Here is a 24,154-nt window from a genome sequence, read left to right as displayed (position 1 = left end):
ATGGTATAAAATGGCTTCCTACTTCCCTACTTCCACTCCCAAAGTGCTGTAAATTAGTACTTTCCCACTATCAAAGTAATTATCAGAGCACAAGCCAAACAGCTGAGTATGTTACCTTGAAAAAATTACAGTACAGTACATAAAGTTGGTAGATACTTTTTATTATTTCATATGAATGTAAGTTGACATGTAGAATTGATTTTTACCACTTTGTTCTGTATAAAATTCGGAAATGCTTTTATCCTCTCATAACTCTTAAAACTTTGCAAAATATTCATTTGAAAAATTAAGACAGGGAATAGTTTTCAAGAGAGGTTTTAGGTCATTTTACATAATAGTGGAGTGTTGCTAAAATTCTCAAATTTAAAATATACTTACTTTCTAAAAAAAAAATCTCTTCTACTCTCACAATGAATTTCTTTTTTTAAAATTAAAAACGAATGTCTTGAAGGCAGTTCTTTTGATGTCAGATAAAAGTTCATAAGGATTTCTACCCAATAAAATTTACTTTTAAGAACTGAGATGCATCTAGCAATTTCTATATTTGATGTACTTTGTTTTAGAACTTCCTAAAAAAGTTGAAAATGTGTAAAAATAGATTAGTTGATAAGGAGGTACTGAATCATAGCAGCACATTGAATAGCAATTAGTGCAAATCCTATCACAAGGATCAGAACAAAGGTATCATCACTCATCTCTATCTTGGGTTTTTCATGTTTCCCTTCACTAGGGCTGCTTCCCTGCCTTCCTCTAACATCTTTACCAGGCCCTGGCTGTTGCTTATAGGTTGAGAAAAGAGCACTTGGGCTACATTGTCCCCAGAGCTCTTGTATCCCAGCAGAATTCTGATATTGACGTCCAGCGCAGACTTTGAAGTAGTAATGTGAATTTGTGAGAAAGTTGGAAAAGGAGAATGATGTGTTCGGTCCTTTGTAAATCTAAATGAAAAAGAGTCAAAATTAAAATTATATTTTCTTACAAAAAAAAAAAGGTTTTTGACAACAGGAAACATTGCATGAATATGTTCACAACAAAATAAAAGTTTACTGTTACAGTCTCTAATATCTTGACATCCCAGTACTATTTAGGTGTAATTTTCTTCAATATAACAAATAACAAAGACTGTTAACTGTTAAACATTAAATTCCATTCGGTTTGAAATGGCTTGGGCATATGGTTAGTGGAATCTAAAAATAACTACATCCAATAATATTAAGTTAAATACATAAACAAATTGTTCCCAAGTATTATGCACATATATATTTAGGACCAGATAGGATTTTTGGATAAGATTTAGTTACTTTCAACATCATAAAAGAATATTGTACTCTTTGACAAGAGCTCAGTCCCCAGCAGGATGTAAAATTATAAATTACAAAGACAAAATTTATAAGAATTTACCAGCTCAGTTCCACTTCCACTGATGAGCTTAAGACTGTAAACTATGGAATCTCCATTTATTGGCTCCAAAGATTCCCATTTGACCTCACAAGTATTGTTATTCAAGTGGTGCAATTTAGGTGCTAGAAAAAGAGAATTTCAGCTTAGATGGTTCTACTTTGCACAGGTGGTCTTGAAAACATTGAAATCTCTCATACAGTTTTATATGGTCAGTAAAAGGCAACCCATGTAAGATTAATCTAAGTGATATATATTTTTAGTTCTTATTGTAAAAACTTTTGCTGTATCACCAGCATCTTAATGCTTGTAATAAAATCTTTAAGCACTTAAAATTGTCAATTAATAAAAATATTTTATTTTCTAGTAATATCTTTTACAACTTTGGAAGTGACAAACAAATTTAAAGGATTAGATCTGATAGAGTGCCTTGAAGAACTATGGACGGAAGTTCGTAACATTGTACAGGAGGAAGTGATCAAGCCATCCCAAGAAAAAGAAAGGCAAAAAGGCAAAAAGGTTGTCTGAGGAGGCCTTAAAAATAGCTGAGAAAAGAAGAGAAGCTAGGAATCAGCAAACTAAAATGGACTGGAATGGGTGAATTTAACTCAGATGACCATTATATCTACTACTGTGGGCAGGAATCCCTTAGAAGAAATGGAGTAGCCATCATGGTCAACAAAAGAGTCTGAAATGCAGTACTTGGATGCAATCTCAAAAACGACAGAATGATCTCTGTTCGTTTCCAAGGCAAACCATTCAATATCACAGTAATCCAAGTCTATGCCTCAACCAGTAATGCTGAAGAAGCTGAAGTTGAACGGTTCTATGAAGACCTACAAGACCTTTTAGAACTAACACCCCAAAAAGATGTCCTTTACATTATACGGAACTGGAAAGCAAAAGTAGGAAGTTAACAAACACCTGGAGTAACAGGCAAATTTGGCCTTGGAATACGGAATGAAGCAGGGCAAAGACTAATAGAGTTTTGCCAAGAAAATGCACTGGTCATAGCAAACACCCTCTTCCAACAACACAAGAGAAGACTCTACACATGGACATCACCAGATGGTCAACATCGAAATCAGAATGATTATATTCTTTGCAGCCAAAGATGGAGAAGCTCTATACAGTCAACAAAAACAAGACATGGAGATGACTGTGGCTCAGACCATGAACTCCTTATTGCCAAATTCAGACTTAAATTGAAGAAAGTAGGGAATACTACTAGACCATTCAGGTATGACCTAAATAAAATCCCTTATGATGATACAGTGGAAGTGAGAAATAGATTTAAGGGACTAGATCTGATAGATACAGTGCCTGATGAACTGTGGATGGAGGTTCGTGACATTGTACAGGAGACAGGGATCAAGACCATCCCCATGGAAAAGAAATGCAAAAAAGCAAAACGGCGGTCTGGGGAGACCTTACAAATAGCTGTGGAAAGAAGAGAAGCGAAAAGCAAAGGAGAAAAGAAAAGATATAAGCATCTGAATACAGAGCTCCAAAGAATAGCAAGAAGAGATAAGAAAGCCTTCCTCAGAGACCAATGCAAAGAAATAGAGGAAAACAACAGATGGGAAAGACTAGAGATCTCTTCAAGAAGATTAGAGATACCAAGGGAGCATTTCATGCAAAGATGGGGACGATAAAGGACAGAAATGGTATGGACCTAACAGAAGCAGAAGATATTAAGAAGAGGTGGCAGGAATACACAGAAGAACTGTACAAAAAAGATCTTCACGACCAAGACAATCATGATGGTGTGATCACTCACCTAGAGCCAGACACCCTGGAATGGGAAGTCAAGTGGGCCTTAGAAAGCATCACTACGAACAAAGCTAGTGGAGGTGATGGAATTCCAGTTGAGCTATTTCAAATCCCGAAAAATGATGCTGTGAAAGTGCTGCATTCAATATGCCAGCAAATTTGGAAAACTCAGCAGTGGCCACAGGACTGGAAAAGGTCAGTTTTCATTCCAATCCCAAAGAAAGGCAATGCCAAAGAACGCTCAAACTACCGCACAGTTACACTCATCTCACACGCTAGTAAAGTAATGCTCAAAATTCCCCAAGCCAGGCTTCAGTAATACATGAACCGTGAACTTCCAAATGTTCAAGCTGGTTTTAGAAAAGGCAGAGGAACCAGAGATCAAATTGCCAACATCCGCTGGATCATGGAAAAAGCAAGAGAGTTCCAGAAAAACATCTATTTCTGCTTTATTAACTATGCCAAAGCCTTTGACTGTGTGGATCACAATAAACTGGGCAAAATTCTGAAAGAGATGGAAATACCAGATGACCTGACCTGCCTCTTGAGAAATTTGTATGCAGGTCAGGAAGCAACAGTTAGAACTGGACATGGAACAACAGACTGGTTCCAAATAGGAAAAGGAGTACGTCAAGGCTGTATATTGTCACCCTGCTTATTTAACTTATATGCAGAGTACATCATGAGAAACGCTGGGCTGGAAGATGCACAAGCTGGAATCAAGATTGCTGGGAGAAATATCAATAACCTCAGATATGCAGATGCCATCACCCTTATGGCAGAAAGCGAAGAACTAAAGAGCCTCTTGATGAAAGTGAAAGAGGAGAGTGAAAAAGTTGGCTTAAAGCTCAACATTCAGAAAACTAAGATCATGGCATCCAGTTCCATCACTTCATGGCAAATAGATGGGGAAACAATGGAAACAGTGACAGACTTTATTTTTTGGGACTCCAAAATCACTGCAGATGGTGACTGCAGCCATTAATTAAAAGACGCTTGCTCCTTGGAAGAAAAGCAATGACCAACCTAGAAAACATATTAAAAAGCAGAAACATGAACTCTGTAGGGGAGGGAGAGGGTGGGGAGATTTGGGAGAATGGCATTGAAACATGTATAATATCATGTATGAAACGAGTCGCCAGTCCAGGTTCGATGCACGATACTGGATGCTTGGGGCTGGTGCACTGGGACGACCCAGAGGGAGGGTATGGGGAGGGAGGAGGGTTCAGGATGGGGAACACAGGTATACCTGTGGCGGATTCATTTCGATATTTGGCAAAACTAATACAATATTGTAAAGTTTAAAAAAAAAAAAAAAGCAGAAACATTACTTTGCCAACAGAAGTCCATCTAGTCAAAGCTATGGTTTTTCCAGTAGTCATGTATGGATGTGAGAGTTGAACTGTAAAGAAAGCTGAAAACAGAAGAATTGATGCTTTTGAAATGTGGTGTTGGCAAAGACTCTTGAGAGTCCCTTGGACTGCAAGGAGCTCCAGCCAGTCAATCCTAAAGGAAGTCAGTCCTGAGTATTCATTGGAAGGACTGATTCTGAAGCTGAAGCTCCAATAGTTTCACCACTTGATGTGAAGAACTGACTCTTTGGAAAAGACCTTGATGCTGGGAAAGATTGAAGGCAGGAGGAGAAGGGGGCAACAGAGGATGAAATGGTTGGATGGCATCACCGACTAAATGGACATGAGTTTGAATAAACTCTGGGAGTTGGTGATGGACAGGGAAGCCTGGCGTGCTGCAGTCCATGAGGTCGCAAAGAGTTGGACATGACTGAGCAACTGAACTGAAGTTTACAACTTTTATTACTCTGGTTGAATCCCTACTGATATAATCTCTTGCATTGTATTTATATGATGTATCATACATTTGGAAGAATCCTCACAGTCATTAATAATTTTAAGATCACAGAAAATGTGTGAGGAAAGTAGGGTAGAAACTGACTTAGGAAAGAAAGACAGAAACTTAGTAGGAAAGTAGCATCTTTATTCCATGTTCTTAATCTTTCTACGTTTGAGGAAAATGGGGCTTAAATATATAGAAAGAGAGCAAGGTATTGTGATCTAAATCATGTTTAATTGCAATATGTTCCAGTTAGTTTTACAGTGAAAACCATTTCATAACAGTGCTTGGACTCATGTGTGGATGGATTAAAGCAACTGAACTTCACAACTGGTAAGGAAAAAATCCTCAAAGCTTGAGCTTTCATGACTACTCGGCCTCTTTATGTATTACCAACAACACTTTATTTTACTCCTATAAGGAGAACTAAATTCAGAGTTTGAGAAATTATCAAATATGTTGTTATGTTGTTGTGTTTGTTTAGTCATAAAGTTGTGTCTGACTCTTTTGCAACCTCGAGGATCGTAGAACACCGTACTTCTCTGTCCATGGGATTCTCCAGGCAAGAATACTAGAGTGGATTGCCATTTCTTTCTCCAGGGGACCCTCCTGATCCAGTTATCAAACCCAGGTCTCCTACAGTGGCAGGCAGATTCTTTGCCACTGATCCACCAGGGAAGCCCTATCAAATGTGTACTAATTACCAAATACGAAGCTAAAAAATTTGTACTAAATATGTACAAATATGTACCTAATACTAAATTTATGTGGGCGTTTCTCAGCTTTAATCAGTATAACCATGCTTATTAGTTGATGCACTTTGTGTGTTAATCCATTTGAGAAAGAATAGATAAAATGGAAAGGAAACTATGATGGGAATCAGGAGCCTACAGTACTAATCTTGCCTCTGCCACTGGTTCATAGTGTTCTTTAGCTAAGTTACCATTTTGGGGACTCAGCTTCTTCCTCTCAAAATGGCACTAGTTATAGCGTGATTGGCTGGATTAGTTTATCTCAAAATATGTAAAAAATATGATTCTGAAGAAGTAAAACTGTCAGTGTTTGCAGATGACATGATACTATACATAAAAAATGCTGCTAGAAAACTACTAGAGCTCATCAATGTACTCAGTAAAGTTGTAGGATGCAAAATTAATACACAGGGGGCAGTCCTAAGATGGCGGAGGAATAGGACAGGGAGACCACTTTCTCCCCCACAAATTCATTGAAAGAACATTTGAACGCTGAGCAAAATCCACAAAACAATTTCTTAATGCTGGCAGAGGACATCAGACACCCATAAAATCAGCCCATTGTCTTCGAAAGGAGGTAGGACAAAATATAAAAGATAAAAAGAGAGACAAAAGAGTTAGGGTCAGAGATCTGTCCCGGAAAGAGAGTCTTAAAAGAGGAGAAGTTTCCAAACACCAGGAAACCCTCTCACCGGCAGGTCTGTGGGGAGTTTCGGAATCTTGGAGGGCAACATAACCAGGAGAAAAAAAAAACACCCCACAGATTACATGCCTAACGGCAACTCCCAGCAGAGAAGTACCCCAGAGGCTTGCATCTGCCACCAGCAAGAGGGGGGCTGAACGGGGAGGAGCGGGCTGCACTGCTTAGGGTAAGGACCAGACCTGAATGTCCTGAGGGCAATCTGAAGGAGCTAACGTGAGATAGCAACCTAAACTGTGGGATAGCCAGAGAGAGAGAGGAAAAAAAAAGAGGAACTATCCTGCGAAAAGCCCTAATCTAAGGCACTGCTGGCCAGCTCACAGAACAAAGGACTGAGCAAATACCAAAGGAGAGCTAGCAGGCTGCGGACTAGCCCATCCCCTGCCGGAGGCAGGGGGCAGGTGGGTGCCAGCCAGAGTTGGAAAGGGGCAAATTCGGCCCCAGAGATGGCATCCCCTACCAAACTGTGAACAAGCTTGCATAGTTTGCACAGGCTTGCACAATCCCAAGCCTGGGATTCTGGATGGTTGACATCTGCCGGGAGGGTCGCAGCCAGAGATCAGCTTCCAGGAAGACACACGACACACCAGAGATGGGCACGCCCGCTGCAGCCCAGGAATTCGAGCGGCTGGGACCGGGGACATAATAAGATGCACTCGTTGCCTGCGAAGAGTGCACTTGCCAAGCACCTGGTTGCCTGAGCTGCTTGGACCAGGGAAAGACACAAAACGCAGGCCCAACAGAAACTGCGCCTTTGTGGAGTACCCAAGAACCTGAACCTGAGTGGCTTAGACCTGGGAAGTGCATGCAACCCAGGTACCCCCACCCCCGCCCCCCCGCAGAGCAACCTGGGGCCTGAGCAGTGTAGACTGGGAAAGCACACAGGCCATGAGTGCGGGCAAACTTAGTGTGGCAGAGACACTGTGAGCACTCCCCACACACGCCAGTAATATTTGTTTGCAGTGTTCCTCCCTCCCCACAGCACGACTGAACAAGTGAGCCTAAACAAGAGACCACCTTCGCCCCCTTGTGTCAGGGCAGAAATTAGACACTGAAGAGACTTGCAAACAGAGGAAGCCAAAATAAACAGAGGGAACAGCTTTGGAAGTGACAGGTGCAACAGGTTAAAATCCCTGTAGTTAACACAGACTACATTGGAAGGGGCCTATAGATCTTGAGAATTATAAGCTGGAACAAGGAACTATCTGAAACTGAACTGACCCCACATTGCACGCAACAGCTTCAGAGAAATTCCTAGATATATTTTTTACTATCACTTTTTTTAAACTAAAAAATATTTTTTCTTTTTTTAAAGTCCTTTATTACTCCTTTAATTTTCATTTTTATAACCTACTATTACCTTGCACAAGAGAAGACTCTATACATGGACATCACCAGATGGTCAACACCAAAATCAGATTGATTATATTCTTTGCAGCCAAAGATGGAGAAGCTCTCTATACAGTCAGCAAAAACAAGACCAGGAGCTGACTGTGGCTCAGACCATGAACTCCTTATTGCCAAAAGAAAGTGGGGGAAAACCACTAGACCATTGAGGTATGACCTAAATCAAATCCCTTATGATTATAGAGTGGAAGTGAGAAATAGATTTAAGGGCCTAGATCTGATAGAGTGCCTGATGAACTATGGAATGAGGTTCATGACATTGTACAGGAGACAGGGATCAAGACCATCCCCATGGAAAAGAAATGCAAAAAAGCAAAATGGCTGTCTGGGGAGGGCTTACAAAAATCTGTGAAAAGAAGAGAAGTGAAAAGCAAAGGAAAAAAGGAAAGATATAAACATCTGAATGCAGAGTTCCAAAGAATAGCAAGAAGAGATAAGAAAGCCTTCTTCAGCGATCAATGCAAAGAAATAGAGGAAAACAACAGAATGGAAAAGACTAGAGATCTCTTCAAGAAAATCAGAGATACCAAAGGAACATTTCATGCAAAGATGGGCTCGATAAAGGACAGAAATGGTATGGACCTAAGAGAAGCAGAAGATATTAAGAGATGGCAAGAATACACAGAAGAACTGTACAAAAAAGATCTTCACGACCAAGATAATCACGATGGTGTGATCACTGACCTAGAGCCAGACATCCTGGAATGTGAAGTCAAGTGGGCCTTAGAAAGCATCACTACAAACAAAGCTAGTGGAGGTGATGGAATTCCAGTTGAGCTATTTCAAATCCTGAAAGATGATGCTGTGAAAGTGCTGCACTCAATATGCCAGCAAATTTGGAAAACTCAGCAGTGGCCACAGGACTGGAAAAGATCAGTTTTCATTCCAATCCCAAAGAAAGGCAATGCTAAAGAATGCTCAAACTACTGCACAATTGCACTCATCTCACACGCTAGTAAAGTAATGCTCAAAATTCTCCAAGCCAGGCTTCAGCAATATGTGAACTGTGAACTTCCTGATGTTCAAGCTGGTTTTAGAAAAGGCAGAGGAACCAGAGATCAAATTGCCAACATCTGCTGGATCATGGAAAAAGCAAGAGCATTCCAGAAAAAACATCTACTTCTGCTTCATTGACTATGCCGAGGCCTTTGACTGTGTGGATCACAATAAACTGTGGAAAATTCTGAAAGAGATGGGAATACCAGACCACCTGATCTGCCTCTTGAGAAATTTGTATGCAGGTCAGGAAGCAACAGCTAGAACTGGACATGGAACAACAGACTGGTTCCAAATAGGAAAAGGAGTATGTCAAGGCTGTATATTGTCACCCTGCTTATTTAACTTATATGCAGAGTACATCATGAGAAACGCTGGGCTGGAAGAAACACAAGCTGGAATCAAGATTGCCGGGAGAAATATCAATAACCTCAGGTATGCAGATGACACCACCCTTATGGAGAAAGTGAAGAGGAACTAAAAAGCCTCTTGATGAAAGTGAAAGAGGAGAGTGAAAAAGTTGGCTTAAATCTCAACATTCAGAAAACAAAGATCATGGCATCCGGTCCCATCACTTCATGGGAAATAGATGGGGAAACAGTGGAAACAGTGTCAAACTTTATTTTTCGGGGCTCCAAAATCACTACAGATGGTGACTGCAGCCATGAAATTAAAAGACGCTTACTCTTTGGAAGGAAAGTTATGACCAACCTAGATAGCATATTGAAAAGCAGAGACATTACTTTGCCAACAAAGGTCCGTCTAGTCAAGGCTACGGTTTTCCCAGCAGTCATGTATGGATGTGAGAGTTGGACTGTGAAGAAGGCTGAGTGCCGAAGAATTGATGCTTTTGAACTGTGGTGTTGGAGAAAACTCGAGAGTCCCTTGGACTGCAAGGAGATCCAAACAGTCCATTCTGAAGGAGATCAGCCCTTGGGATTTCTTTGGAAGGAATGATGCTAAAGCTGAAACTCCAGTACTTTGGCCACCTCATGAGAAGAGTTGACTCATTGGAAAAGACTCTGATGCTGGGAGGGATTGGGGGCAAGAGGAGAAGGGGATGACAGAGGATAAGATGGCTGGATGGCATCACTGACTCAATGGACATGAGTCTGAGTGAACTCCGGGAGTTGGTGATGGACAGGGAGGCCTGGCGTGCTGCGATTCATGGGGTCGCAGAGAGTCAGACACGACTGAGCGACTGATCTGATCTGATTACCTTGCAAAAAAGAAAACCCCTATCTTTAAAGCAAACTTCATATATATTTCTTACACTTTTTGTAATTTTTTAAAATATTGTATTTTTGAGACTCTAACCTCTACTCTAGATTTTTAATCTTTGCTTTATGGTATTTGTTATCAATTTTGTACATTTAAGAATCCAACCTTCAGTACCCATTTAGGAGTGTGATTACTGGCTTGATTACTCTCTTCCCCTTTTGACTCTCCTTATTCTCCCCCAGGCCACCTCTATCTCCTCCTTTCCCCTTCTCTTCTCTACCCAACTCTGTGAATCTCTGTGTGTGTTATGGGCTGTGGAGAACACTTAGGGAACAGAGTACTGCCTAGATCTATCTCTCTCCTTTTGATCACCCCCTTCTTCTCCTCCTGCTCACCTCTATCTCCTTCCTCCCTCTTCTCTTCTTTATGTAACTCCGTGAACCTCTCTGAGGGTTGCAAACTGTGGAGAGCACATAGGGAATTATTTACTGAGATAGGGAGGAGATAGCCAGATTGCTCTCTCCCCTTTTGATTCCCCCTCTTCTCCTCCTGGTCACCTCTATATCCCTCCTCCCTCTTCTCTTCTCCTTGTAACTCTGTGAACCTCTCTGGGTGTCCCTCACTGTGGAGAATCTTTTCACCATTAACCTAGAAGTTTTATCATCAGTGCTGTTTGGATGGAGAAGTCTTGAGGCTACTGTAAAAAGAAGACTGCAAACCAGAGGCAGGAGGCTTAAGCCCCAAACCTGAGGACACCAGAGAACTCCTGGCACCAGGGAACATTAATTCATAAGAGATCATCCAAAAGCCTCTATACCTACACTGAAAGCAAGCACCAGCCAAGAGCCAACAAGTTCCAGAGAAAGACACACCGTGCAAATTCTCCAGCAATGCAGGAACATACTCCTGAGTTTCAATATACAGGCTGCCCAAAGTCACACCAAAACCATAGACATCTCAAAACTCACTACTGGACACTTCATTGCACTCCAAGGAGAAGAAATCCAGTTCCACCCACCAGAACACTGATGTAAGCTTGCCTAACAAGGAAACATTGACAAACCACTCATCCAACCCCACCCACAGGGAGGAACCTCCACAGTAAAGAGGAACCAGAAACTGCTAGAATACAGAAAGGCCACCCCAAACACAGCAATCTAAACAAGATGAAAAAGGCAGAGAAATACCCAGCAGGCAAAGGAACATGATATATGTCCACCAAACCAAACAAAAGAGGAGGAGATAGGGAGTCTACCTGAAAAATAATTCAGAATAATGATAGTAAAAATGATCAAAAATCTTGAAATCAAAATGGAGTTACAGATAAATAGCCTGGAGACAAGGATTGAGAAGATACAAGAAATATTTAACAAGGACCTAGAAGAAATAAAAAAGAGTCACTATATAATGAATAATGCAATAAATGAGATCAAAAACACTGTGGAGGGAAGCAACAGTAGAATAACGGAGGCAGAAGATGGGATAAGTGAGGTAGAAGATAGATGGTAGAAATAAATGAAGCAGAGAGGAAAAAAGAATTAAAAGAAATGAGGACAACCTCAGGGACATCTGGGACAATGTGAAATTCCCCAACGTTTGAATCATAGGAATCCCAGAAGAAGAAGACAACAAGAAAGGCCATGAGAAAATACTTGAGGAGATAATAGGTGAAAACTTCCCTAAGATGAGGAAGGAAATAGCCACCCAAGCCAAGAAACCCAGAGAGTCCCAAACAGGATAAACCCAAGGCGAAAGACCCCAAGACACATATTAATCAAATTAACAAAGATCAAGCACAAAGAACAAATATTAAAAGCAGCAAGGGAAAAACAATAAATAACACACAAGGGGATTCCCATAAGAATAACAGCTGATTTTTCAATAGAAACTCTTCAGGCCAGAAGGGAATGGCAAGACATACTTACTTTACCCAGCAAAGATCTCATTCAAATATGAAGGAGAAATCAAAAGCTTTACAGACAAGCAAAAGCTGAGAGAATTCAGCACCACCAAACCAGCTCTCCAACAAATGCAAAAGAATCTTCTCTAGACAGGAAACACAGAAAGGGTGTATAAACTTAAACCCAAAACAACAAAGGAAATGGCAATGGGATAATATTTATCAATAATTACCTTAAATGTAAATGGGTTGAATGCCCCAACCAAAAGACAAAGACTGGCTGAACAGATACAAAAACAAGACCCCTATATATGTTGTCTACAAGAGACCCACCTCAAAACAGGGGACACATACAGACTGAAAGTGAAGGGCTAGAAAAAGATTTTCCATGCAAATAGGGACCAAAAGAAAGCAGGAGTAGCAATACTCATATCAGATACAATATACTTTAAAACAAAGGCTGTGAAAAGAGACAAAGAAGGACACTACATAATGATCAAGGATCAGTCCAAGAAGAAGATACAACAATTATAAAATATATATGCACCCAACATAGGAGCACTGTAATATGTAAGGCAAATGCTAACAAATATGAAAGGGGAAGTTAACAATAACACAATAATAGTGGGAGACTTTAATACCCCACTCACATCTATGGATAGATCACCTAAACAGAAAATTAACAAGGAAACACAAACTTCAAATGACACAATGGATCAGTTAGACCTAATTGATATCCGCAAGACATTTCACCACAAAACAATGTATTTCACCTTTTTCTCAAGTGCACACGGAACCTTCTCCAGAATAGATCAGATCCTGGTAAATCTAGCCTGGTAAATTCAAAAAAATGGAAATAATTCCAAGCATCTTTTCTGACCACAATGCAGTAAGATTAGATGTCAAATACAGGAAAAAAACTATTAAAAATTCCAACTATGGAGGCTAAACAACACGCTTCTGAATAAAAAACAAGGTGGAAGAAATCAAAAAAGAAATTAAAATAGGCATAGAAATGAATGAAAATGAAAACACAACAACCCCAAACCTATGGAACACTGTAAAAGCAGTGCTAAGGGGAAGGTTCATAGCAATACAGGCTTACCTCAGAAACAAAAAAAAGTCAATAAATGATCTAACTCTACATCTAAAGCAACTAGAAAAGGAAGAAATGAAGAACCCCAGGGTTAGTAGAAGGAAAGAAATCTTAAAAATTAGGGCCGAAATAAATGCAAAAGAAACAAAAGAGACCATAGCAAAAATCAACAAAGCCAAAAGCTGGTTCTTTGAGAAGATAAAAAAAAATTGACAAACTATTAGCCAGACTCATCAAGAAACAAAGGGAGAAGAATCAAATCAACAAAATTAGAAATGAAAATGGAGAAATCACAACAGACAACATGGAAATACAAAGGATCATAAGAGACTATTATCAGCAACTATATGCCAATAAAATGGACAACTTGGAAGAAATGGACAAATTCCTAGAAAAGTACGACTTTCCAAAACTGAACCAGGAAGAAAGAGAAGACCTTAACAGACCCATCACAAGGATGGAAATTGAAACTGTAATCAGAAATCTTCCAGCAAACAAAAGCCCAGGACCAGACGGCTTCACAGCTGAATTCTATCAAAAATTTAGAGAAGAGCTAACACCTATCTTACTCAAACTCTTCCAGAAAATTTCAGAGGAAGGTAAACATCCAAACTCATTCTATGAGGCCATGATTACCCTAATACCAAAACCAGACAAAGATGCCACAAAAAAAGAAAACTACAGGCCAATATCACTGATGAACATAGATGCAAAAATCGTTAACAAAATTCTAGTAAATAGAATCCAGCAACACATTAAAAAGATCATACATCATGAACAAGTGGGCTTTATCCCAGGAATGCAAAGATTCTTCAATATCCGCAAAACAATCAATGTAATACACCACATTAACGAATTGAAAGATAAAAACCATATGATTATCTCAATAGGTGCAGAGAAAGCCTTTGACAAAATTCAACATCCATTTATGATAAAAACCCTCCAGAAAGCAGAAATAGAAGGAACATACCTCAACATAATAAAAGCTATATATGACAAACCCACAGCAAACATTATCCTTAATGGTGAAAATTTGAAAGCATTTCCCCTAAAGTCAGGAACAAGACAAGGGTGCCCACTCTCACCACTACTATTCAACATAGTTTTGGAGGTTTTAGCCACAGCAATCAGAGCAGAAAAAGAAATTAAAGGAATCCAGATTGGAAAAGAAGAAGTAAAACTCTCACTGTTTGCAGATGACATGATCCTCTACATAGAAAACCCTAAAGACTCCACCAGAAAATTACTAGAGCTAATCAATGAATACAGTAAATTTGCAGGATATAAAATCAACACACAGAAATCCCTTGCAATCCTATACGCTAACAACGAGGAAACAGAAAGAGAAATTAAGGAAACAATTCCATTCATAATTGCAACAAAAAGAATAAAATACTTAGGAATAAATCTACCTTAAGAAATAAAAGACTTATATATAGAAAACTATAAAACACTGATGAAAGAAATAAAATATGACACAAATAGATGGAGAAATAGACCATGTTCATGGATTGGAAGAATGAATATGGTGAAAATGAGTATACTACCCAAAGCAATCTATAGATTCAATGCAATCCCTATCAAGCTACTAACAGTAGTTTTCACAGAACTAGAACAAATAATTTTACAATTTGTATGGAAATACAAAAAGCCTCGAATAGCCAAGCAACCTTGAGAAAGAAGAATGGAACTGGAGGAATCAACCTGCCTGACTTCAGGCTCTACTACAAAGCTACAGTCATCAAGATAGTATGGTACTGGCACAAAGACAGAAATATAGATCAATGGAACAAAATAGAAAGCCCAGAGATAAATCCATGCACCTATAGTCACCTTATCTTTGACAAAGGAGGCAAAAATATATAATGGAGAAAAGACAATCTCTTTAACAAGTGGTGCTGGAAAAACTGGTCAACCACTTGTAAAAGAATGAAACTAGAGCACTTTCTAACGCCACACACACACACACACACACAAAACTCAAAATGGATTAAAGATCTAAACGTAAGACCAGAAACTATAAAACTCCTAGAGGAAAACATAGGCAAAACACTCTCCGACATAAATCACAGCAGGATCCTCTATGTCTCACCTCCCAGAATATTGGAAATAAAAGCAAAAATAAACACATGGGACCTAATTAAACTTAAAAGCTTGTGCACAACAAAGGAAACTATAAGCAAAGTGAAAAGACAGCCTTCAGAATGGGAGAAAATAATAGCAAACAAAGCAACTGACAAAGAATTAATCTCAAAAATATACAAAAAAACTCCTGCAGCTCAATTCCAGAAAAAGAAACGACCCAATCAAAAAATGGGCCAAAGAACTAAACACACATTTCTTCAAAGAAGACATACAGATGGCTAACAAACACATGAAAAGATGCTCAACATCACTCATTATCAGAGAAATGCAAATCAAAACCACAATGAGGTACCATCTCACACTGGTCAGAATGGCTACTATCCAAAAATCTACAAGCAATAAATGCTGGAGAGGGTGTGGAGAAAAGGGAACCCTCTTACACTTTTGGTGGGAATGCAAACTAGTACAGCCACTATGGAGAACAGTGTGGAGATTCCTTAAAAAAAACTGGAAATAGAACTGCCATAGGACCCAGAAATCCCACTGCTGGGCATACACACTGAGGAAACCAGAACTGAAAGAGACATGTGTACCCCAATGTTCATGGCAGCACTGTTTATAATAGCCTATACACACACACACACACACACACACACACACACACACAGTTTATAATAGCCTATAAGCAACTTAGATGTCCATCAGCAGATGAATGGATAAGAAAGCTGTGGTACATATACACAATGGACTATTACTCAGCCATTATAAAGAATACATTTGAATCAGTTCTAATGAGGTGGATGAAACTGAAAACTATTATACAGAGTGAAGTAAGCCAGAAAGAAAAACACCAATACAGTATACTAATGCATATATATGGAATTTAGAAAGATGGTAACGATAACCCTAAATGCGAGATAGCAAAAGAGACACAGATGTATAGAACCGTCTTTTGGACTCTGTGGGAGAAGGCGAGTGTGGGATGGTCTTAGAGAATAGCATTGAAACATGCATATTATCATATGTGAAACAGTTCGCTAGTCCAGGTTTGATGCATGAGACCGGGTGCTCAGGGCTGGTGCACTGGGATGACCCAGAGGGATGGGATGGGGAGGGAGGTGGGAAGGGGGTTCAGGATGGGGAACACGTGTATACCCATGGCTGATTCATGTCAATGTATGGCAAAAACTACTACAATATTGTAAAGTAATTAGTCTCCAATTAAAATAAATACATTTAAAATACATTGGGAAAAAAAAAAAGAAAATTAACTCAAAACAGCTCATGGATTTAAATGTATAACCTATACCTATGAAACCTTTAGGAAAAAAAGAAAACAAAACACTGTGGGAAAAATTCTTCCAGATTTACAGTTTGGCAAAGAATTTAGACTTGACACCAAAAACACAATAAAGGAAAACAACTTCATCAAAATTTAAGTCTTTTGCTCAGCAAAAGACCCTGTGAAGAGAATGAAAAACTACAAAGTGAGAGAAGATATTATCAAGCCACATATCCAAAAAAGGACTAATATCTAGAATGTAAATGCTCTCAAAACTCAATAGTAAGCAAAAAATCCAATTGGAAAATGGGAGAAATTATGAAGACATATCACCCAAGAAGATACCCAGATGGTAAATAAGCACAAGAAAATATGTTCAACATCATTAGCCATGAGGGAATGGCAAATTAAAATCACAATTGAATGCCAATACACACTTATTAGGATGACTAAATAAAAAATAATGACAATCCCAAATGCTGATGAGAAAGTGTAGAGACTGGCTTGCTCATACATCACTGGTGGGGATATATAATAAATTGGCACAGCCTCCTTGAAAACAATTTGGCAGTTTCTTAAAAATTAAATACCCAACTTCCAGCAATTGCATTCCTAGGCATTTATCCCAGAGAAATGAAAACTTGTGCTCAGACAAAAACCTATAAATGAATACTTATAGAAGCTTTATTTATAATAGCTAATAACTGGAAACAACCAGGTATCTTTCTTTGGATGAGTGTTTTAAAAAATTGTGGCTATTCTATATCATGGAATACTGCTCAGCTGCAAAAAGAAACAAACTACTGCTATATACACACCCAGCTGAATGAATTTCCAAAGAATTATGCTGAGTAAAAAAATTCCCAAAGACAAAAAAACCCCCAAAATTAATACACAGAAATCTCTTGTATTTCTACACACTAACAATGAAAAATAGAAAGATAAATTAAGGAAGCAATTCCATTCACTCTTGCAACAAAAAGAATAAAATACCCACTTAAGGAGACAAAAAACCTGTACTCTGAAAACTATAAAATAAAAAAATCAAATTTTGATTTGAAAAAAATCAAAGATTACACAAACAGATGCAGAAATATACTACATTCTTGGATTTGAAGAATCAATATTATGAAAATGACTATACTACCCAAAGTAATTTACAAATTCAATGCAGCCTCGATCAAATTAAAATAGCATTTTCACAATACTGGATGCTTGGGGCTGGTGCACTGGGACGACCCAGAGGGATGGAATGGGGAGGGAGGAGGTAGGAGGGTTCAGGATGGGGAACACATGTATACCTGTGGCGGATTCATTTTGATATTTGGCAAAACTAATACAGTTATGTAAAGTTTAAAAATAAAATAAAATTAAAAAAAATAAAATAGCATTTTCGACAGAATTAGAAGAAAAAAATTTACAATTTGTATGGAAATATAAAAGACCCTGAATAGCCAAAGCAAGCTTGAGAAAGAAAAATAGAGCTGGAAGAATCAGGCTCCCTGACTTCAGATTATGCTACAAAGCAACAGTAATCAAAATAGTATTATACAGGCACAAAAACAAATATAGATCAATGAAACAGGATAGAAAGTCCAGAGATAAACCCATAATCCTGTGGTCACCTAATCTATGACAAAGGAGACAAGAATATATAATGGAGAAAAGACAGTCTCTTCAATAAGTGGTGTTGGGAAAACTGAACAGTTGCATGTAAAAGAATGAAATTAGAAATTCTCTGATACTATACACAAAAATAAACTCAAAATGGATTAAAGATCTAAATATAAGACTAGATATTATAAAACTCTTAGAGGAAAATATAGGCAGAACCTCTTGGATGCAAATGGCAGCAGTATCTTTTTCAATCCATCTCCTATAATAATGAAAATAAAAACAAAAATAAGCAAATGGGACCTCATTAAACTCAAAAGATTTTGCATAGCAAAGGAAACCATAAACAATATGAAAAGACTACCCACAGAATGGGAGAAAATATTTGCAAACAAAGCATCCAACAAGGAATTAATCTCCAAAATATACAAGCAGCTCATGCAGCTCAATTTCCAAAAAAACAACCCAATAAAAAAAAAATGGGCAGAATATCTAAATACACATTTCTCTAAAGAGGACATACAGATGATCAAAAAGCACATGAAAAGATGCTCAACATCACTATTTGTTAGAGAAATGCAAATCAAAATTACAATGAAGTATCATGTCACACCAGTCAGAATGGCCATCATCAAAAAGTGTACAAACAAATGTTGGAGAGAGTGTGGAGAAAAGGGAACCCTCCTACACTGTTGGTGGGGATGTAAATTGGTACATCCACTATGGAGAACAGTTTGGAGGTTCCTTTAAAAACTAAAAATACAGCTACCATATGTTCCAGCAATCCCACTCCTGGACATATATCTGGAGGAAACCATAATTTGAAAAGATACATGCACCCCAATGTTCATATCAGTGCTATTTACAGTAGCCAGGGCATGGAAGCAACGTAAAAGGCCATCGACAGAGGAATGGATAAAGATGTAGTACATATATACAGTGGAGTATTGTTTGTTGTTGTTTAGTCACTAAGAGTTGTGTCCAACTCTTTTGTGACCCCATGGAGTGTGGCCTGCCAGGCTTTTCTGTCCATGGAATTTCCCAGGCAAGAATACTGGAGTGGGTTGCCATTTCCTTCTCTTCCTTCGCCACGGGATCTTCCTGACCCAGGGATTGAACCTGCATCTCCTGCACTGGCAGGTATGTTCTTTGACACTGAGCCACCAAGGAAGCTCATTCAGTCATAAAAAGAATAAAATAATGCCATTTGCAGCAACATGAATGGACCTAGAGACTGTCATGCTAGGTGAAGTTAAGTCAGAAAGAGAAAGACAAATATTCTATAATATCACTATATATGCAATTTAATCTATAAAAGACAAATGAATTTATTTCAAAAACAGAAACAGACTTACAGATATGGAAAGCAGGCTTATGCCTACCAAAGGGAAAACATGGGGGGAAGGGATAAATCAGGAACTTGAGATGAATACACACATACTACTAAATATAAGATAGATACACAACAAGGATCTGCTGAATAGCACAGGGAACTCTACTCAGTTTTCTGGCATAACCTATATGAGAAAAGAATCTAAAAAAAGAGTGGATATATGTATAGTGGATATATATATCCACTATATATATGAGTGGATATATATATGTATGTATATATATATGTATAGCTGAATCACTTTGCTTTACACCTGAAACTAACACAACATTTTAAAAATCAACTATACTCCAATAAAATTAAAATATAAAAAATCATGATTCTGGGACATCATTAAATTTTATCTTGCCCTTTTAATCCGTAATTAAGTAATTTTGGTGTTCTATTTTTGAATATTTAAAATAAACCTTACTGTGAAATTTTATATATGAGCTACTGGAACTCAAATTAACATAGTCTTCATTATCATGGCTTACAATACTTACCTTTAAGTGTGGCTGGTGGGGTTTTGGTTGTAGTGAAAGTATAGATACCAGACAGTGGCCCCTCACCAGCTTCATTACATGCTTGGATTTTAAATCTATATTGCGTATGTTCACTCAATCTTTGTACCTTGTGACTTTGACAAGGTCCATGATAAATAATAGAAAATCTGGAAGTGGGAATCGAGATGAAAGGAAGCAATATTATTAATCAACTGGCCTACAGGTACAAATAACTCTATATGACTGACTTAAAACTGTTTTTAAAATTACAATAAGCCCTAAATAAATAATCTTGAAGCCATAAAGGTAAAACACTAAAGAAAAAAAAATCAAATTGTAAATATCACAATGTGAAGGTGCAGGCTTTCATATTTCTTTGGTAACTCTATATTCCATAGTATTAATATCTGTTGTATAAGGGAAGAAATGTTTTGAAAGAGGCAAAAATAGACAGCTGAATTATCAGTAAGAATTTAAGAAAGTATTGCTAGCATGTTAATGGGATGCTTTAAATTTTATTAGTTCATTGAAACCACTTTGGATTATGAATTAAAATAGGAAATTTTTAATTATTTTTATTATGATACATGCTAAATAGTAAAAAATAGTTTACCTGTCAGATCGATCTCCCATTAATAAATTATAGCGTGTAAGGTTAGAAAGTAATCTTTTGCTTGAAGAGTTACCCCATTTCAGTTTGAGGCTCTGGTGCCCATAGACCACACAGTCAAGTCGTGGAGGCTCAGGTGGCAGTGGCTTGGTTTTGGTTCTTATTGATTGGCTGAAAGGGCTTAGTCCATAATGATTGATAGCTTGAATTCTGATTCTAGTGGTGAGAAAAAAAAACTGTATTAATTTAGATTTAGAAAAGAAAATACATTTCTACATTTAAGTTAACCCCCTAGTAACTCTATGTAGGATATTAACTATAATATTATACTAATTATTAGAGACAAATTTCTGAAACAAAAATCTTGAATTTGCACAGTCACTATTGACAATTCTTAATGAGGGGGAGAAACTGACTCTTAGTAATGCCCAATTTTTCTAAAACAATAGAAATCTGTTTCAAAGAAAATGCTATGTAGATTGTATAAACCTACAAATGTAGAACTGCTCAAAAGTCTCAAAAAGCTTTCCATCTACCTAAGTAAGATATATGGAGAAGGCAGTGGCACCCCACTCCAGTACTCTTGCCTGGAAAATCCCATGGATGGAGGAGCCTGGTAGGCTGCAGTTCATGGGATCACTACGAGTCAGACAAGACTGAGCGACTTCACTTTCACTTTTCACTTTCATGCATTGGAGAAGGAAATGACAACCCACTCCAGTGTTCTTGCCTGGAGAATCCCAGGGATGGAGGAGCCTGGTGGGCTGCCATCTATGGGGTCGCACAGAGTCCGACATGACTGAAGTGACTTAGCAGTAGCAAGTAAGATATGTGTACCTTACCTGTATGTGGTATCAGGCTGTAGATTTTTCAGAAGACATTCTGTTACTCTATTAACAGTCAAAATTTTTCTGTCTCCATATTCAATGTTATAGCCGGTGATTGCAGAACCATGGCAATCTGGTTCCTCCCATTGAATAGCGATGCAAGATGATGCCAATTTGGCAGGAACTTTGTTTTCAAATTCTTGTAACACTGTTACTACTGCCGGTACAGTTGCTGGTGTGGTTACTATGCCAGTTTCTCCAAACATTCCAACTCCAACTATATTTACAGCCTGAAAAAGTATATTCTGTTAGAGATTCATTATTACTTTGCTTTTGTACATAAACCATTTTGTTGCATAGAAACAAATTTTCATTTTTTTTGTGTGTATGTGGTTTGGATTTTGCTTGTGGCTTTATTTTCACATGTGAGATCTTCTCATACCCAAGAAACCAGGCCTTGCCTGAGTGACATCACATTTGCAAGAATGCATGCCATCTTGCCCTTCTTTACAATTTTTATGGATCTCTCTTAAGAGGAAGCAGAGAGAACATTGGGAATGGGAATCACAGGTGATTAGTTTTCTCATTTCTTTGTATATACAAATTCACAAAATAAACTTTCTTAAACTCCAATTCTAACAATATGGAATAAAAATTTTAGATATAATTGACACATAACATTGTGTAAGTTTAAGGTGTATAACATTGATTTGATACATTTATATATTGCAGTATGAAACAATATGGTTCTAAGATGCTGACATATACACGGAAATCTGTAGGTTGCATATTTAAGAAGGTGAAGAGTCTAAAACTGGGAAGGTAAATGAAGAGGGCTAATATGGACAGTTCAGGAAAAATATACCCAAACCAAACTCATTTATCCCATCAAGTTCAGCTCAGTTCAGTCACTCAGTCGTGTCCGACTCTCTGTGACCCCATGAATTGCAGCATGCCAGGCCTCCCTGTCCATCACCAACTCCTGGAGTTCACTCAAACTCACGTCCATCGAGTCGGTGATGCCATCCAGCCATCTCATCCTCTGTCGTCCCCTTCTCCTCCTGCCCCCAATCCCTCCCAGCATCAGAGTCTTTTCCAATGAGTCAATTCTTTGCATGAGGAGGCCAAAGTATTGGAGTTTCAGCTTTAGCATCATTCCTTCCAAAGAAATCCCAGGGCTGATCTCCTTCAAAATAGACTGGTTGGATCTCCTTGCAGTCCAAGGGACTCTCAAGAGTCTTCTCCAACACCACAGTTCAAAAGCATCAATTCTTTGGCGCTCAGCTTTCTTCACAGTCCAACTCTCACATCCATACATGACCACTGGGAAAACCATAACCTTGACTAGATGGACCTTTGTTGGCAAAGTAATGTCTCTGCTTTTGAATATGCTATGTAGGTTGGTCATAACCCTCCTTCCAAGGAGTAAGTGTCTTTTAATTTTTTTTGAGCCCCCCAAAATAAAGTCTGCCACTGTTTCCACTGTTTCCCCATCTATTTCCCATGAAGTGATGGGACCAGATGCCATGATCTTCGTTTTCTAAATGTTGAGCTTTAAGCCAACTTTTTCACTCTCCTCTTTCACTTTCATCAAGAGTCTTTTTAGTTCCTCTTCACTTTCTGCCATAAGGGCGGTGTCATCAAACTTTCTTCCTTTTCTTTAACTTGTAGTTTCTATCTCTGTTGGTGGTAGCCCCAAATCCACATCTATTCAAGTTTCATCAACTTTGTAAAATTTTTTATTTTGAGATCATTGTAGATTCTAGTGTATCCTTCACCCACTTTCCCCAAAGGTAATATTTTGCATAACTATAGCACAATATTATAATCAGGAAATTAACATTAATACATTCCATCGATGTTACTCAGATTTCACCAATTTTACATGTGCTTATTTGTGTGTATATTTATTTCTATGACATTTTATCACATGTGTAGCTTCATGTAATCATCAACCCAGTTAAGACAGAAGCTCTATCACAATTTACCCTTTTATAGCCTCAGTGATCTTTTCTCCCTCCCCCTTTTTTCTAAGCCTTAACAACCAGTAATTTGTTCTTCATAAATATAATTATGTTTTTTCAAAAACATTATTTACAAAAATGTAAACAGAATAAAGCAGTATGTGAATTTTTCAGATAGGTATTTTTTAGTCAGCATAATTCTGTGATCCATAAAAGCTGTTGTGTGCATCAATAGTTTGATTCCTTTTATTTTCAAATAGTTAGCTATGGTATGGATGTAGTATAGTTACTTTAATCATTTACTTGTTGAAGGACATCTGATCTGTTTCTAATTTTTTGTCCTTACAAATAAAAGTTCTATGAACATCCATGTACAGGTTTTTGTTGTGGATATATATTTTTATTTGTCTAAGTGCCCAAGAATGTTGCAATATAGTTAAGTGTATGTTTAGTTTTGTAAGAAACTGCCTTACTCTTTGACAGAGTGGATGTAATTCCCATCAGAAATGTATGAGTAATTCAGTTTCTCCATGTCTTTGCCAGCATTTAGTGTTATCACTATTTTTATTTATTAATTTTACTATTTTTTATTTTAGCCATTCTGATAGGTGGGTCATGATATCTCATCATGCATTTCTCTAATGGCTAATGATGTTGAAAATCTTTTCATGTGCTTATTTGCCATCTGTATATTCTTTTCTGTGAACTGTATTTTCTAACTAGGTTGTTTGGGTTTAAAACTGTTGAGGTTTGAGAGTTCTTTATATATTCTAGATATTACTCCTTTGCCGGATATGTGT

The 24,154-nt window shown here is 38.0% G+C and overlaps 1 protein-coding gene across 1 annotated transcript in view; it reads right to left on the bottom strand.

Annotated features, from left to right (window-relative positions):
- Positions 1-599: 599 nt before the first annotated feature.
- Positions 600-24,154, bottom strand: part of LOC129640091 (fibronectin type III domain containing protein 3C1-like) — a 75,223-nt gene continuing 51,668 nt past the window's right edge. The window contains exons 22-26 of the mRNA XM_055565333.1: positions 21,406-21,680; positions 20,567-20,779; positions 19,954-20,120; positions 1,402-1,523; positions 600-938 (exon numbers count right to left, since the gene is read on the bottom strand). Of these exons, the coding sequence (XP_055421308.1) occupies positions 600-938; positions 1,402-1,523; positions 19,954-20,120; positions 20,567-20,779; positions 21,406-21,680 (1,116 nt within the window). The remainder of the gene's footprint in view (positions 939-1,401; positions 1,524-19,953; positions 20,121-20,566; positions 20,780-21,405; positions 21,681-24,154) is intronic.

The sequence above is a fragment of the Bubalus kerabau genome, chromosome X, assembly GCF_029407905.1.
Source record: "Bubalus kerabau isolate K-KA32 ecotype Philippines breed swamp buffalo chromosome X, PCC_UOA_SB_1v2, whole genome shotgun sequence".
Lineage (NCBI taxonomy): Eukaryota > Metazoa > Chordata > Mammalia > Artiodactyla > Bovidae > Bubalus > Bubalus kerabau.
The sequence above is the reverse complement of the archived record's forward strand: the minus strand, read 5'-3'. Positions and strand labels throughout refer to the sequence as shown.